Source organism: Carcharodon carcharias, chromosome 6, assembly GCF_017639515.1.
Source record: "Carcharodon carcharias isolate sCarCar2 chromosome 6, sCarCar2.pri, whole genome shotgun sequence".
Classification (NCBI taxonomy): domain Eukaryota; kingdom Metazoa; phylum Chordata; class Chondrichthyes; order Lamniformes; family Lamnidae; genus Carcharodon; species Carcharodon carcharias.
The window spans coordinates 41,473,845-41,491,415 of record NC_054472.1 but is presented as its reverse complement, the minus strand read 5'-3'; the positions used below and the strand labels follow the sequence as shown (position 1 = coordinate 41,491,415).

Genomic DNA, 17,571 nt, shown 5'->3' with positions numbered 1-17,571 from the left:
TCTGTATAAGCCGGATGGTCTTCACCAGAATAGGACTTGGATGAATGCCCCTGCAGGGAGATTTGCTAGTGTTGATAGGGAGGATTTAAACTAGATTGGCAGAGGGTTGGAACTTGAGAGCATATTCAGATCGGACAAATTCAGAGCAGGGAGTGGGAGACAGAAAATTAGTGAGTGACTCTGAAAGACATAAGAAACAAAGGTTAAAAGGTTTACAACGCAGGAATTTGGCAATGTTAAAAAGTATTTACTTAAATGGAAGGAGTACAGCAAACAAAGCCAATGAGCTGAGGGCACAGAAGGACACACAGCAGTGTGACATCATTGCTATAACAGAAATTTGGCTTAAAGGTGGCAAAAATGGCAGCTGAACATCCCTGGATATAGGGTTTTCAGGCAGGATAGAGAGGGAGCTAAAAAAGGTGGGGGTGTGGCATTATTGGTTAAAGAGTCAATTACAGCTGTGAGGAGGGGTGACATACTAAATGAATCATCAAATGAGCTTTATGGATTGAACTCAGGAATAAAAAGGGGGCAGGCACACTACTAGGACCGTACTACAAACCCCCAAATAGTGAGAGAGATATAGAAGAGCAAGTATCGAGGCAAATTTTGGAGTGCAAAAACAAAAGGGCAATAATGGTTAGGGGCTTCAACTACCCTAACATCAACTGGGATACGAACATAGGGTACAAAATTCTTGAACTGCACAAAATTTTGAACTGTATTCAAGAGAAATTTATTATCCAGCACGCAATAAGCCCAATGAGAAGGAATGCAATTCTAGATTTAGTGAATGAAGGAGCAGTGGGTGATCATTTGGAGGTAGTGATCAGAATACAATTAGATTTAGCATAATATTGGAAAAGGATAAAGATAGAACAGGAGTAAAAGCACTAAATTCAGAAAAGACAAATTTTATGAAGCTGAGAGGTGATCTGGCAAAAGTGGACTGGTTACAGCAACTTGAAGGAAAATCAGTGACAAACCCGTGGAGACATTCAAAACGAAGATTCCACAGGCACAATGTAGACATGTCCCCACAAAGATAAAGGGCAGTGCTGCCAACTCTAGAGCCCCCTGGTTATCTAGAAGCATACAAGGTAAGATAAAGCATAAAAAGAAAGCTTATGACAGTTACAAAAAACTTAATACTGCAGAAAGCAAAGGAGGAGTATGGAAAGTACAGAGTGAAAAAGGTAATTAGGAATGCAAAGAGAGGATCTGAAAAAAATTATTGGCAAGTAAAATTTACAAAAACCCAAAGATGTTTTACCAGTGCATTAAGAGCAACAGAATAACTAAGGAGAGAGTAGGGCCTGTCAGAGATATATATTGTAACTTGTGCGCTAACACTGAAGATGTGGGCAGGGTTTTCAATGAGTACTTCAGCTCTGTCTTCACTAAGGAGAGGGATGAAGCAGATATTCTAGTTAAGGAGGAAGTGTGTGAAATATTAGATACAATAAACATAGTGAGAGAGGAAGTATTGGGGAGACTGACATCCTTGAAGGTGGATAAATCACCAGGGCCGGATGGATTGTATCCTAGGCTATTAAAGGAAGCCAGGAAGGAAATAGTGGATGCTCTGAGGATCATTTTCCAATCCTCACTAGGGATGGTGAGGACTGGAGGTCTGCGAGTGTTCTACCAATATTTAAAAAAGGTGCAAGGGATAGGCCAGAAAATTATAGGCCAATCAGTCTGACTTCAGTGGTGGGCAAATTATTAGAATCAATTCTGAGACACAGGATAAACTGTCACTTAGAAGGGCATGGGTTGATCCGGGATGGTCAACATGGATTTGTTAGGGGAAAATCGTGTCTCACTAACTTAACAGATTTTTTTTGAGGAAGTAACAAGGAGGATTGATGAGGGTGGTGCAATGGTTGTTGTTTTCATGGATCTCAGTAAGGTGGACTGGTCAGAAAAGCAAAAGCCCCTGGGATACAAGGGAATGTGGCGAGTTGGATCTAAAATTGGCTCAGCAACAGGAAACAAAGGGTAATGGCTGATGGACATTTTTGAAAATGGATAACAGTTTCCAGTGGTGTTCCACAGGGTTCAGTGTTGGGTCCCTTGCTTTATGTTGTATATATTAATGATTTGGACTTAAATGTGAGTGGCACGATTGGGAAATTTGCAGATGACACAAAAGTTGGCCATGTAATTGATAGTGAAAAGGATAGCTGATACCTCCAGAATGATATCAATGGTTTGTTCAAGTGGGCTGAAAAGTGGCAGATGGAATTCAACCCAGAGAAGTGTGAGGTGATGCATTTGGGGAGGGCAAACAAAGCTAGGGAATACACAATAAATGGGAGGATATTGGGAGGAGTAGAGGAAGTGAGAAACCTTGGAATGCAAGTCCACACATCCCTGAAGGTGGATAAAGTGAAAGAAGAAAGCATTCTTTTATTGGTCGAAGTATAGAATACAAAAGCAGGGATATAATAATGGAACTGTATAAAACATTGGCCACAGCTGGAATAATGTGCACAGTTCCGATTACCACATTACAGGAAGTGAAGTGCTGTGGAGAGAGTACAGAGGAGATTTACTAGAGTATTGTCAGGACTTGGAAATTGCAGCTACGTGGAGAGATTGGATAGGCTGGGATTATTTTCCTTGGAACTGAGGCAGCGGACAGGCGACCTGCTTGAGTGTACAAGATTATGAGGGGCCTAGATAGAGTAGACAAGAAAGACCAGTTTCCTCTAGCAGAGAGGTCAATTACCAAAGGGCAAAGATTTAGGTTGATTGTTAGACAGATTCAATAGAAGGATTAGAGGGGACATGAGGAAAAACCTCTTCACCCAGAGGGAACTCAACTTAACTGGTTTGGTGGTGGTGACAAAAGCCCTCAACTCATTTAAAAGGTACCTGGATCTGCACCTAAAATGCTGCAACCTACAAAGCGGGATCAAATGAGCAACTAGTTTATTTTTTTCTTTTTCAGTAATCAAACAAGTCCTGGTTTAGAATAGATTAAACTTGTTGTTACAACTGTTGCTTTTCTGGGCTTCCGAGGTGGAGTGGCATTTTACCCTAATCAATAAATGGGTCCTCATATCATGAAATAGCAGCCATAGCTTTTTGCACTGTTTAACTCATATTTCCACTGCAAACCCAGCAATTTCTAAAAACTCAATGAAGATTGATAGTGAAGTCCTGTTTTCCTGAGGCTTACAGGGGAACAGCACAAATCGTCCAGCAATTTGTAGCGATTCACAATTAACTCATGGCATACATCCCTTCCTTGTCAAAATTACATTTTTTGAAAAAAAATAAGTACCAGTAACAATAGCTTGTGCATTGAACTCGTTTTATCCCCAGCAAATTCTATGCCCATGTCCACCTTTCCGGGTGCAGACAATGAGTGGGTGGAGTCAAAGGAAAAGTGATAATAAATAAATCTTATTTCTCGACTGTCAGCATTCACTTCCCTTCCACACGCTCACCGAAAAACATTATAAAGGATAAAATATGCAAAAAAATACTTTCAATACCTAAATAAATTAAATAAAACAATATTCAAAACCATCGTTCTTTCTAAAGTACAGCATTACAAACAACCGTTGCATTCTGCGACAGAAATATTGCGTTTTATAGGTTACAATGAGTAGATGAAGGCCAGAAGGAAGTCTGCTTTGATAATTTCCATGCCTATAAATCAAATTGAAAGATAAACAACCGACGTGTTTGTTTTTTTAAGTGCTCCCTCAGTCTTTCGACGTTGTGAACTTCCTTCTTTACAAGTGACAAACAACCTAAATAACGCCGCCTAATTGTCAAATGTATCACTTTCAAACAAAACATCAAATTGCATTAAAACATTGCAAAGACAAGTCGAAAATATCACTGGAGCAGAGGAGTGAGAATTAAAGATTGGAATCGGAGCATGGCGACAATTTTAAAGTTCGGCCCAAAGTTTTTCCAAACTTTGTTACTTGCCCCTGGGCGTTGTTTCGAGCTGAGGTTCCGGCTGGATCACGTCAGTTTCTTTAACCGAGTCGAGGAAATGGACCACTCGCAATCCAGACCACAGTCTATTCGAAGTGCCCCGCAACAACCGAACTCCCCTACCAGAAAAACTACTAAAGTATTCCATGATTTTTGTCTACATTGATAGAGGCATAAAATGGCTCAGTTATACGTGTCCACTGCCGCCATCTTCGTCCGAGGAACACCTCAGCACAATGTTCAGCTGGAGCAATGTGCACATTTCAACGTGCGTTTCGACCAACCGGGCACTGACCGTGCAATCTCTGACCTGTCACATATACCACTTTTGTCAGGTTACAAATGTGCAATTAAAGGAGCAAGGCATTTAAATAAGAAATTATATAACTTTTACAATATTTTTTCATTAATTTTAAAATTCTGTTGGCATTTACTAGTTTTTTGGCACCAATATATCAAAATTTGTTATTTCTCCTTGTGACTCAGTCCATTGCTTGGTGTAGAAATGAACCATAAGGAGCAGGAAGCTCCAGATTCAATCCATTGTCTGCCCCTTTAGAAACCTTTAAGGAGAGTTGCCCTAGTATCATCACATCATCACATAAAAAATGTTCCCTTTCAGAGAGGCAAAACCAATAAAAAAGAAACTTATCGAATTAACATTTTCAATTGCAGTGCAGTCTCTCTGCAGCGCAGTCAATCCCTAGTCTATGCTGAATTAGTTTGGCCAACATTGGGCAGGAGAACTGGTCACATATATGCATGTTAACATTTAACCCCAAGGCTACGAACAAATAATGTGCTATTGCCAATAGAAAAATAATGAAGGTTAAATAAGATCTATTTTCCCACATAATACATCAAATAATAATGAATGAGAAGGTTTGTAAATTTATTTTAAGTTTGTTGCCATCTCTGATGACTGTTTTTGAAAATCAAACCTGGTAAAAGGCGAGAGATCCTGGAAAATCATTCCACAAATGTAAGAGGCTTAGGCTTAAGCTTGTTATGGACAAAGAAATAGAAAAGTTGCAAAGAAATGTTTTGGATTAGTCGAGAGCAGATTTTAGTAAAATAAGGCAGGATCTGGCCAAGGTAGACTGGGAACAGTTACTTGTGGGGAAATCTACAGAGAAGCAGTGAGGGGCATTCAAAAAGGAAATGGGGAGGGTACAGTCTCAACATGTTCCCTCTAGGGTGATAGGAAGGAGTAACAAGCCCAGAGAACCATGGATGACCTGAGATATTCAGGATACGATGAGAAGGAAAAGAGAGGCTTTTAGCAGGTACAAGGGAAGCAAATCAACGGAGGCATTAGTCGGGTACAGAAAGTGCAGGGTGGAGCTGAAGGAAGCAATTAGGAGAACAAAGGGGGGATATGAGAAAGCTCTGGCTGGTAAAAGTAGGGGAAAATCCCAAGATATTTTATAAGTATATCAATGGGAAGAGGATAACCAGGGAAAGAGTAGGGCCCAGAAGGGACCAAGGGGGCAATCTATGGGTGGAGCCAGAGGACATCGCTAGAGTGTTGAACAAATACTTCACATCCGTCTTCACCCAAGAGAATGAGGATGAAGGTTTCGAACTTGGGGAGAGAGACTGCGAGGTTCTTGAGCAAATTGGTAGAGGGAGCGACATGGTATTGGAGTTGTTGGCAGACTTAAAAATGGACAAATCTCTAGGTCCGGATGATTTGTGTACCAGACTGCTGAGGGAAACAATGGAGGAGATCACAGGGGCTCTGACCCAAATTTTAAATTCCTCTCCAGCCATGGCGGAGGTGCCAGAGGACTGGAGAACAGCTGATGTGGTTCCGCTATTTAAGAAGGGTTGTAGAGATAAGCCAGGGAACTGCAGGCCAGTGAGTCTCACGTCAGTGGTAGGGAAACTATTGGAGAAAATTCTGAAGGAGAGAATCGATCTCCACTTGGAAAGGCAAGATTTGATCAGGGATAGTCAACATGGCTTTGTCAGAGGGAGGTCATGCCTTACAAATTTGATTGAATTTTTTGAGGAGGTGTCCAGGTGTGTAGATGAGAGTAGTGCAGTTGATGGAGTTTATATGGATTTCAGCAAAACCCTTGACAAGGTCCCAAATGGGAGACTTATAAAGAAGGCAAATGCACATGGGATACAGGGCAATTTGATAAGGTGGATTCAAAATTGGCTTAGTTGTAGGAGACAGAGGGTGATGACAAAAAGATGCTTTAGTGACTGTGTGATTCTATGGAACAGCTAAGATTTAGTGAGATTTTGGAGTCCTTTGTAACCCAAAACTTCCTCAGGCATTGGAAAGCTGAATAAATCAATTAACCTTTTATTTATAAAGTATTTTCATATCTCCAGGATGTCCCAAAGTGTTTCACAATCAACTAATTGCTTTTCAAGTGCAGTTACTCTTAAATTGTCGACAAACTCAGCAGCCAATTTGCACACACCAAGGTTCCACAAATAGCAATGAGATATACGAGATCATGTTTCTCATGGCATTGGTTGAGAGATAAATTTTAGGACACCAGGAATCACATAATCACAGCGCAGAAGAGGCCCTTCGGCCCATCGAGTCTGGACCGACACGGGAGAAACACCTGACCTACCTACCTACCTAAACCCATTTACCAGCACTTGGCCCATAGCCTTGAATGTTATAACAGGCCAAGTGCTCATCCAAGTACTTTTTAAAGGATGTGAGGCAACCAGCCTCCACCACCCTCCCAGACAGTGCATTCCAGACCGCCACCACACTCTGGGTAGAAAAGTTTTTCCTCACATCCCCTTAAACCTTCTGCCCCACACCTTGAACTTCTGTCCTCTCGTGACTGACCTTTCAACCAAGTGGAACAGCTGCTTCCTAACCACCCTGTCCATGCCCCTCAGAATCTTGTACGCCTCGATCAGGTCGCCCCTCAGTCTTCTCTGCTCCAACGAAAACAACCCAAGTCTATCCAGCCTCTCTTCATAACTTAAATGTTTCATCCCAGGCAACATCCTGGTGAATCTCCTCTGCACCCCCTCCGGTACAATCACACCCTTCCTATAATGTGGCGACCAGAACTGCACACAGTACTCCAGCTGTGGCCTCACGAAGGTTCTATACAACTCCAACATGACCTCCCTACTTTTGTAATCCATACCTCGATTGATAAAGGCAAGTGTCCCATATGCCTTTTTCACCACCCCACTGACATGCCTCTCTGCCTTCAGAGATCTATGGACACACACGCCACGGTCCCTTTGTTCCTCAGAACTTCCTAGTGCCATGCCGATTATTGAATGCTTCCTTGTCAAATTATTCCTTCCAAAGTGTTTTACCTCACATTTTTCAGGGCTAAATTCCGACTGCCACTTATCTGCCCATTTGACCATCCCTTCTATATCTTCCTGTGGCCCAAGATACTCAACCTCACTGTTAACCACCCAGCCAATCTTTGTGTCATCCGCAAATTTACTAATCCTAACCCCCACATAGTCATCTATGTCATTTATATAAATGACAAGTAATAGGGGACCCAGCACAGATCCCTGTGATATGCCACTGGACACTGGCTTCCAGTCACTAAAGCATCCTTCTGTCATCACCATCTGTCTCCTACAACTAAGCCAATTTTGGATCCAACTGATCAAATTACCCTGTATCCCATGTGCATCTGCCTTCTTTGTAAGTCTTCCACGGGGGACCTTGTCAAGGGCTTTGCTGAAATCCATATAAACTCCATCAACTGCACTACCCTCATCTACACACCTGGTCACCTCCTCAAAAAATTCAATCAAATTTGTTAGGCATGACCTCCCTCTGACAAAGCCATGCTGACTATCCCTGATCAAACCTTGCCTCTCCAAGTGGAGATAGATACTCTCCTTCAGAACTTTCTCCAATAGTTTCCCTACCACTGACGTGAGACTCACTGGCCTGTAGTTCCCTGGCTTATCTCTACAACCCTTCTTAAATAGCGGAACCACATCAGCTGTTCTCCAGTCCTCTGACACCTCCCCCATGGCCAGAGAGGAATTTAAAATTTGGGTCAGAGCCCCTGTGATCTCCTCCCTTGCTTCCCTCAGCAGTCTGGGACACAAATGATCTGGATCTAGAGATTTGTCCATCTTTAAGCCTGCCAACATCTCCAATACCTTGTCACTCCCTACATTAATTTGCTCAAGAACCTTGCAGTCTTTCTCCCCGAGTTCGATACCTTCATCCTCAATCTCTTGGGATTGGGTGAGTGTCTGAGAGAGAGGTGTGTGTGTGTCTGAGTGTCTGAGAAAGAGGTGTGTGTGTGTGTCTGAGAGAGAGGTGTGTGTGTGTGTGTGTGTCTGAGAGAGAGGTGTGTGTGTATGTCTGAGAGAGAGGTGTGTGTGTGTGTGTGTGTGTCTGAGAGAGAGGTGTGTGTGTATGTCTGAGAGAGAGGTGTGTGTGTGTGTCTGGGTGTCTGAGAGAGAAGTGTGTGTGTGTGTGTCTGAGTGTCTGAGAGAGGTGTGTGTGTGTGTGTGTGTGTGTGTGTGTCTGAGTGTCTGAGAGAGGTGTGTGTATGTGTGTGTGTGTGTGTCTGAGTGTCTGAGAGAGAGGTGTGTGTGTGTGTGTCTGAGAGAGAGGTGTGTGTGTGTGTGTCTGAGAGAGAGGTGTGTGTGTATGTCTGAGAGAGAGGTGTGTGTGTGTGTGTCTGAGTGTCTGAGAGAGAGGTGTGTGTGTGTGTGTGTCTGAGTGTCTGAGAGAGGTGTGTGTGTGTGTGTGTGTCTGAGTGTCTGAGAGAGAGGTGTGTGTGTGTGTGTGTCTGAGTGTCTGAGAGAGAGGTGTGTGTGTGTGTGTGTGTCTGAGAGAGAGGTGTGTGTGTGTGTGTGTCTGAGAAAGAGAGATGTGTGTGTGTGTCTGAGTGTCTGAGAGAGAGGTGTGTGTGTGTGTGTCTTAGAGAGAGGTGTGTGTGTGTGTGTGTGCGCGCGTGTGTCTGAGAGAGAGGTGTGTGTGTATGTCTGAGATTGAGGTGTGTGTGTGTGCGCGTGTCTGAGAGAGAGGTGTGTGTGTATGTCTGAGAGAGAGGTGTGTGTGTGTGTGTGCGCGTGTCTGAGAGAGAGGTGTGTGTGTATGTCTGAGAGAGAGGTGTGTGTGTGTGTGTGTGTGTGTGTGTGTGCGCGCATGTGTCTGAGAGAGAGGTGTGTGTGTATGTCTGAGAGAGAGGTGTGTGTGTGTGTGTGTGTGTGTGCGCATGTGTCTAAGAGAGAGGTGTGTATGTATGTCTGAGAGAGAGGTGTGTGTGTGTGGTTGAGAAAGACTGTGGCCAGAATTTTTCGTTTGTTGGTTGGGCGGGCCTGACCGACTCGGTGGCGGGAGGGCGGCTGATTGCCGCTGGCGAAACTGTCCGCGCCACCATTTTCCACGGGCGGGGCCAATTAGGGCCCGTCCCATGGATAAGCGACTCCCGTGGAGAACGGGAAAATAATTGAGGGGGTGGCCGGCCTCTGACTGTCAGTTCCAATGGGGAGCCGGCAGCCTGTATAAAGAGTGGCCAGGCAGCCTGCTTGAAGCAATGCACCCTGGCCACTCAGAGATCAAGGAATGTTGCATGGAGGGCATAGCAGGAGGAGGGGGGCAGGCTGCAGGAAACGTCAGTGGGGGGCCATTGTGCCCCCCGATTTTCCAATGCATGCCTCGCTATCCTCCTGCAAGAGGTGGGCATCCGTCAGCATGTTCTGTATCCTGAGGATGGGAGGAGGTGGGCCCCCCATGTCAACAGCCAGGCGTGGGAGGAGGTGGGTAATGCTGTAAGCGCCCATGATGATGTGCGGCGCACTGGCACACAGGAAAAGATTCAATGATTTGCTGTGCTCTGGAAGGGTGAGTATTATGTCTGTCTTGGCCATTTGACCCAGAAGGCAGCCTTAGCCTTTGACACCCTTCCCCACCATGTCTTGCTGTTGTTACTGCATAGGGCATCTGTCGTGCGCTGGGTGGGCAAATAGGTACTGACCATGTTTACACCAGCCTTAGTGGGTGAGGAGAAGAAGGGCTTTCCCCGCAGAATATGTTGGTGTTTGTGGCATTTGAGTAGTGTGGAGGCAACCTGCAGGGGAGGCTGCAGGACACATACTCAGAACTCCAACACATGTCACATTGATGGTGATGAAATGGTGCAAGGGGTGCCTCAAGGTCTTTTGGGCAAGTGCCATCTGCTGGCATCGGCACTGCAATTATTTGCTCCTCCTTGCCATGGGCGCTAGAACCCGTGTGCTATTCAAAGTGATGGACGCCAAAATGTGTCCAAGGGGACCATTGGGGGAGGGGGTTGGGATCAGCTATACTATCTTCTGGGGACTGATCACCAGTAGTGTGGACAGGAGCCGCTGGAGGCCTCAGATGGGCCACTGTGGTTGGGGTGAGGCATCCGCGTGCAGAGTAAATGAGCGAGCAGCCCCAATAAATCCTCTTCTCTGTTCTGCAGGCAAAAAGTCAACACAATGCCTGGGAGCACCAGAGGACTGGAGGTGGGCGCGCCATGGAGCAGGCCATGGAGCTGGGCAGGAGGCAGGAGGCCAGGGCAGCCAGGGGTGGCGAGGCTGGGGTCCAGTGGCCAGGTATTTGAGGTCCATAGTCCCTTCCACTCTGTCTGCCCACCATCCAAACCACTGATGGTTGTTGCAATTGTTAATGCTGAAACAATGACCATTCACAGACTGAGACATTCTGACATGTGGGTAATACAGAAGCGACCCTCAATCACTTGAGGAATCACATCTCCACCACCTTCCAAAGTCACCTTATCCCATTTGTGACCATGGACCCACTATCACCATGGTCTAACATGCCATTGGATCATTGCTGCACAGCCAAAGACTTATTTCATCTGAGAGGGTTTGGGACCTCCAGCCAGTGCCTCCCACATTACTCTGTCCAAAAGGTCCTCAGCACCTCAGCTGTGAACCTCATGGCACTCAACTTAGATAAATGCCACCATGTAACTCATCCCTGTGCCAAGGGGAAATGTTGTCTTCTGCCCACCCAGTCTATGCCCCTCCTAACGGTATGAAGGTCAATACTGTGACCACTCAATCTCCTGTGATCAACGGCAAATGTCGCTACTGTTTGCGATGTTTCCTCAGCCCTGCAACTATCCAGGCTACAATGCATCCAGATCAGGTACCCCTGCATTCTCCCCACTCCTATGGTTCATAACATGCCATGTGGCATTCCTGAGGCCATCTGACCAGCCTGTCAGCATGTGTGTTTAATGGTTGGGGCCCGTCTTGACTCATTTCCACCTCACCAATGTTATTCTCCTTAGGGTCTTGAAGGGTGAGCTACTTATGAGGCTGGGGGGGAAAGGGATGAAAGGTTGAAGTGAATGAACACTAACAGATGCACTGACCTTGTTAATTTCAGCATCACCACCAAAGCAACCCGCATGTCCTCAACGCAGCTCCCCCTCCACACCTGAGGGGCAACATGTGCAACTTGCGGCACATCATTTCAGCCAGCCAGGCACTAGCGCAGACACACACACCTCGGTGGGAACTTTACTGTCCACTAGTGTCCCAGGTCACAGTGGAGAGGGCACATCATGATTGCTGGAGGAGATGGTAGGGGCAGAGAGTGCTGATGGCTCCAGCAGGGGACAAGACACATGCTGAGTCCGGCACTGATGATGTGCCTCTGGAGTTGTCCCCATTGCAGCAGCTGCAGGACAGGCGGCAGGAAGTGCGTTTGTATCTGGCAGGGTTGCAAGAGGGAATGGTTCAGTTGCTCTCTGCGACGGTGGAGTCTAGGCAGAGAGCACGTGAATATTCCGTCCTCAGGGCAGAGCATCAGGATTCCTTCAGTGAGAGATTGGTGACTCTCATAGAGAGGGGCTTCCACCAAATGGATCAAAATACGATTGGGTTACACTCTGACCTGCAAGGCCTCACAGCAGTTCTGACCACAGGTGGTGTTTTCCATTGTGGGAGATGTGGACACCAAGCGCGTCGCTCGGTGCCCTTGCATCTGCAGTGAGCAGGGAGGTCGAAAGGGACCTCACTTCAGCGCAGCAGCTGCCTGTCATCGCTGCGAGCTCCTCTCAGGGCGCTCCAGATGAGGGCAGCAGCTCCTCCGCCCCTCTGCCAGTCAACGTTTCTTCTGTTGAGGCTGCGACAACTGGGGAGGTGCCAGTTCTGGAACTGGCCACTCCCTCCCAGGCAGGGCCATCAGAGACTCCATGGGCTAGAGGACGCCTGCCAAGGTCATCGAGGCCAATAGGACACCAGAGTCAGCAGGCTGTCTCTCAAGCCATTCCGAGCGATGGGGCGGCACCTAGACGTAGCATCCAAAAACATAAGCATAAGCACCTTAGGCACTCCACGGGTATGTCACTGGTGATTTTGTGTTGGCCTTAGAAGAGGGACCAATTTTTCTGTCATTGTGAAATAATCATGTGTGCTTTAATTTTGGACACAATAAAGTCCTCCTTTGTAACCATGGCTGAGGGTCTTTTGTTTGTGGTTTTTTTTTCTTTTTCACATAATTATCATGAGTATTTGAGTGGACATTGATGTCTAAGGCCTTATTTGCAGCTGATAAGGAGGAAGATGTAGCACCTAAATGCCACGTGTGGAAGTGCCAGGCAATGCTGGTCCTGCTGATCCATGTGTGTGGAGCTAGCTGAAGGTTCTTTGGATTAAATTGTCCCGGATGTCCCTGCCTCCTTGGTGTAAATGAAGGTCATCGTTCTGCCCCTCATCATTGCCCTGTGCTTCCTCATCCTCTGAGCCACTGCTGGATTCATCATGTGCAGCCTCATCCAGAGATTCAAGGTCTTCATCGTCAACTGCATCCCCCCTTTCCAGTACACGATTGTGCAGGGCACAGCAGACTACTACTATCAGAGAGACGCGATCTGGGGGGTACTGGAGTGTGCCTCCTGAGCGGTCCAGGCAACAGAAGCGCATCTTGAGAAGACCGATAGCTCTCTCCACCACAGCCCTTTGGTGCCATGGCTCCTATTGTACCGATGCTCAGCTTCTGTTCTTGGATGGTGGAGAGGCGTCATGAGCCACCTTCACAGGGTACAGCCCTTGTCACCCAGCAGCCATCCATCCATCCAGCCGAGCCGGAGCACTGAAGACCCCCGGCACCTGGGAGTGTCTGAGGATGTCGGCATCGTGGGAGCTGCCTGGGTATCTTGCACAGACTTGTAGAATCAGCATCCTGTGATCAAACACTATCATGGAGTGGAAGCCCTTCCTGTTGACGAAGGCACCGGGCTCACCTGCTGGCACCTTGTTGGCCACATGTGTGCAGTCTATTGTACGCTGGACATGGAGGAAGCCAGCAATCGCTCTGGCTTGCTGTGTCTGACTTGCCTGGTCGCAGCGGAAGTGGATGAAGGTAGATACCCATCTGAACAGAGTGTCCATAACCTGCTTGACACAAGTGTGGACAGCTGATTGGGAAACACCACAAAGATCACCCACCGAGCCCTGGAAGGAGCCAGAGGCATAGAAGTGGAGGGCAACTGTGAGCTTCAGAGGCGCTGGCATGGGGTGTCCACCCACACAGTTAGGAGATAAAAACAAAAAAACTGCGGATGCTGGAAATCCAAAACAAAAACAGAATTACCTGGAAAAACTCAGCAGGTCTGGCAGCATCGGCGGAGAAGAAAAGAGTTGACGTTTCGAGTCCTCATGACCCTTCGACAGGAGATATCTCAGGGCCAATCATCTGACAGATATAGTTGACTGTCTCCCTTGAGAGTCGGAGCCTCCTTCGGCACTGCACCTCAGTCATATTGAGGTAACTGCTTCGCTGCCTCTATACCCTGGCAACAGGATAGTGGCGTCTTCTGCGGCCCCTTGCACCTTGGACAACCTTTTGGCCCTGCACCCCTTATGCCTGCACCTGGCTTCCCAAAGGTGGCTCTCCTGGAGGCTGATTGTCCAGTCCTGGCCTCCTCCTTATTCTATCCCTTCCTTCCTCCTCAGGGGAGCTGCCTCCACTGGAGAGGTCAGAACCCATATTCCCAGGCTAAATGGAGGCCTCTGGAAAGCTGCAAGGCTGAAAAAGATTGTTGTCTGCAGAATGCTTTCACTTTACACAAAAACCTCTTAGACATCGATGAGAACTGCTAACAATCACAGGCAAGTTTTAAACACTTTCATCAATTATAACTTCATGTAAAACATGAAAAACCCCTCTGAGTCTACATATCCCAACATTGCAAAAGTTTTCTTAACTAATCTCCTACCTGCCTTCCCGTGGGCCCCTCAAAATCCTGGACAATTGGCAAGTTCAGGGGCTTAACGAGCCCTTCAATTAATGGCGGGTGAACTGAACATACCCGCCCATGGAAATATCGTGATGGTGCGCGCTGACATCAGCACCCAACATTTTACGCGCTGACGTGTGGGCTATGCCATCCGCACATCAGCCGGAAAATTCTGCCCTTTGTGTGTGTGTGTGTGTGTGTGTGGTGTGTGTGTGTCTGAGAGAGAGGGTGAGCATGTGCATGTGTTGGAGAGAGAGAGGGTGTGTGTCTGTGTGTCTGCGAGGTGTGTGTGTGTGTCTGCGAGGTGTGTGTGTGTGTCTGCAAGGTGTGTGTGTGTGTGTCTGAGAGAGAGGGTGAGCATGTGTGTGTGTGTGTGTCTGGGAGGGAGAGCATGTGTGTGTGTGCGTCAGAGAGAGGCTGAGTGTGTGTGTCAGAAAGCGAGGGTGAGTATGTATATGTCTGAGAATGAGAGAGAGATGGGGTGTGTGTGTGTGTGTGTGTGTCTGAGAGAGGCGATATGCTTGTGCATTTATGAGAGTTTGTGTATGCATGTCCGAGAGAGAGGGCACGCGTCTGACAGAGTGTGTGTGCGTGTGCGCGCGTCTGACAGAGAGGGTGTGCATGTGCGCGTGTCTGACAGAGAGAGAGGATGTGTATGTGTGCATCTGACAGAGAGAGAGGATGTGTGTGTGTGCGTGTGACAGAGAGAGAGGATGTGTGTGTGTCCATGTGACAGAGAGAGAGGATGTGTGTGTGTGCGTGTGACAGAGAGAGAGGATGTGTGTGTGCATCTGACAGAGAGAGAGGATGTGTGTGTGTGCATGTGACAGAGAGAGAGGATGTGTGTGTGCGCATCTGACAGAGAGAGAGGATGTGTGTGTGCGCGTCTGACAGAGAGGATGCATGTATGTGCGTGTGACAGAGAGAGAGGATGCGTGTGTGTGCGTGTGACAGAGAGAGAGGAAGTGTGTGTGTACGTCTGACAGAGAGGATGTGTGTGCATCTGACAGAGAGAATTTGTGTGCGTCTGACAGAGAGAGAGGATGTGTGTGCATCTGACAGAGAGAGAGGATGTGTGTGTATGTCTGACAGAGAGAGAGGATGTGTGTGTGCCTGACAGAGAGAGACGATGTGTGTGTGTGTTTGGGGGGGGGGGGGGGGGGGGGGGGGTGTGGTTAGAGGGAGGGCAGAGTATGTCTGTCTCACTCCCAGTGTCAATGTTGTTATTCATTCTCACCCTCGCACACAACAGGCACCCACTCTCATGGTGCTGAGGGTGAGGATTTGAGCACCTTGAGACTGGGAGTGAGCTGGACAGACAAGCATTCACCCTTTCATTCTTGAATGGTCATCTTAATTTTTTGTCAAATGAGGTAGAACTAATCGATCTATTGTTGCAAGTTGTTTTTCATACGTCAGCTTTCTTTTTGAAATTCAGGTTTAATGTTGTGCCCAACCTTATCTTTCTGAAATTTGCTCATCGGACCCCCGCACCCACCCCGCCCTGCCCTCCAAGTGTGAGAAAAATTGAAATGTGGCCTCCATGTGAAAAGGTTGGACAAGCCTGCTCTAAACTGACTATTCCAATGCACAACAAAAACAGAATTACCTGGAAAAACTCAGCAGGTCTGGCAGCATCAGCGGAGAAGAACAAAGTTGAAGGGTCATGAGGAATCAAAACGTCAACTCTTTTCTTATCTGCCGATGCTGCCAGACCTGCTGAGTTTTTCCAGGTAATTCTGTTTTTGTTTTGAATTTCCAGCATCCACAGTTTTTTGCTTTTATTCCAATGCACTCTTGGCTACTCTCCCACGTTCTACCTTCTGCAAACCTGAGATCATCCAAAACTCTGGAGCCCATTATCCTAACTCACACCAACTTCCATTTCCCTATGCCCCCGTGTTGCTGACCTAAAATTGGTTCCCAGTCAAGCAACAACTCGATTTTAAGTTTCTCACCCTTATTTTCAAATTCCTCCATGGTCTTACTCCTTCCTATCTCTAATTTCCTCCAGCTCCACAGCCCTTCAATATCTGCACTCATCTAATTCTGGCTTCTTGAGTATCTTCGATTTTAATCATTCCATCATTCCCGGTCATGCATTCAGTTGCCTAGACTCTGAACTCTGGACTTACCCCCTCCACCTCTGTCTCTCTAGCTTGTTTTGTTCCCTTAAGAAACTCCTTCATACCTACATCCAGATTCTGTGAAAGAAAATGTCAAGGAGCAGGCAGTAACCTTCAGTCGCATGGCTCAGCGATGCCTCCCTGGAGATTCTCCTCCAAGTGGTTGAGGAAAGGCAGGAGGTCCTCCTTCCATGGAATGGGAGCAGGAGGCCCTTCCATCTGACCAAGCCAGCCTGGGAGGAGGTCGCCAGAGTGGAGAGCGCTGATGGAGGACCATCCTGCACTTTAGAAACAGATGAATGATCTCACCCACTCTGCTAGGGTAGGTCAACTTCTACTGACTGCAAGCTCACACTCTCATAAGGGCATCAGGCAGGACAAGAGTTAGAGTCCACAGGGATGTCACACACTGTCAAGTAACATTGTAATTTTATTGTTTCATGGGATATAGGCATCACAGGCTAGGCCAGCATTTTTGTTGCCAATCACAAATGGCCCTTGAGAAGGTGGTGGTGGTGAGCTGCCTTCTTGAACTGCTGCAGTTCAGGTGGTGTTCATATACCCAGAGTGCTGTTCAGGAGGGACATCCAGGATTTTGACCCAGCCACAATGAAAGAACAGTGATGCAGTTTCAAGTCAGGATGGTGTGTGACTTAGATGGGAGCTTGCAGGCAGTGGTGTTCCCATGCATTAGCTGCCCTTGTCCTTCAAGGTGCTAGAAGTCCTGGGTGTAGAAGAAAGAGATCTTGGTGAGTTGCTGCAGTGTACCTTGTATCTGGTACACACTGCTGCCACTGTGCGTCAGCAGTGGAGGGAGTGGATGTTGAAGGTGATTGATCGGATCCCAATCAAGCGGACTGCTTGGTCTTGGATGGTAGTGAGCATCTTGATTGTTGTTGGGCCAGCACTCATCCAGGCAAGCAGAGAGTATTCCATCACATTCCTGAATTGTGCCCTGTAGATAATGGGCAGGCTTTATTGAGTCAGGAGACGAGCTACTCTCTGCAGAATTTCCAGCCTCTGACCTGCCCTTGTAGCCACAGTATTTATATGGCTGGTCCCGTTCAGCTGCTGGTCAATGCTAACCCCCAGGATGTTGATAATGGGAGATTCAGTGATGGTAATTCCATTGACTGTCAAGCAAAGATGGTTGGATTCGCTCTTGTTAGAATTGTTGGCAATTGTGTGGCATGAATCTTACTTGCCATGGACATGAATTGTTTCAGTATCTGAGGAGTCGCAAATGGTGCTGAACA

General features: G+C 47.1%; 1 protein-coding gene across 1 annotated transcript in view; it reads right to left on the bottom strand.

Moving 5' to 3' along the window:
• The window catches only part of oxr1a (oxidation resistance 1a), a 338,586-nt gene extending 334,352 nt beyond the window's left edge, over window positions 1-4,234 (bottom strand). Inside the window, exon 1 of the mRNA XM_041189241.1 lies at window positions 3,955-4,234. Coding sequence (XP_041045175.1) covers window positions 3,955-4,111 — 157 coding nt within the window. The 5' untranslated portion in view covers window positions 4,112-4,234. The remainder of the gene's footprint in view (window positions 1-3,954) is intronic.
• Between the last annotated feature and the right edge of the window lie 13,337 nt (window positions 4,235-17,571).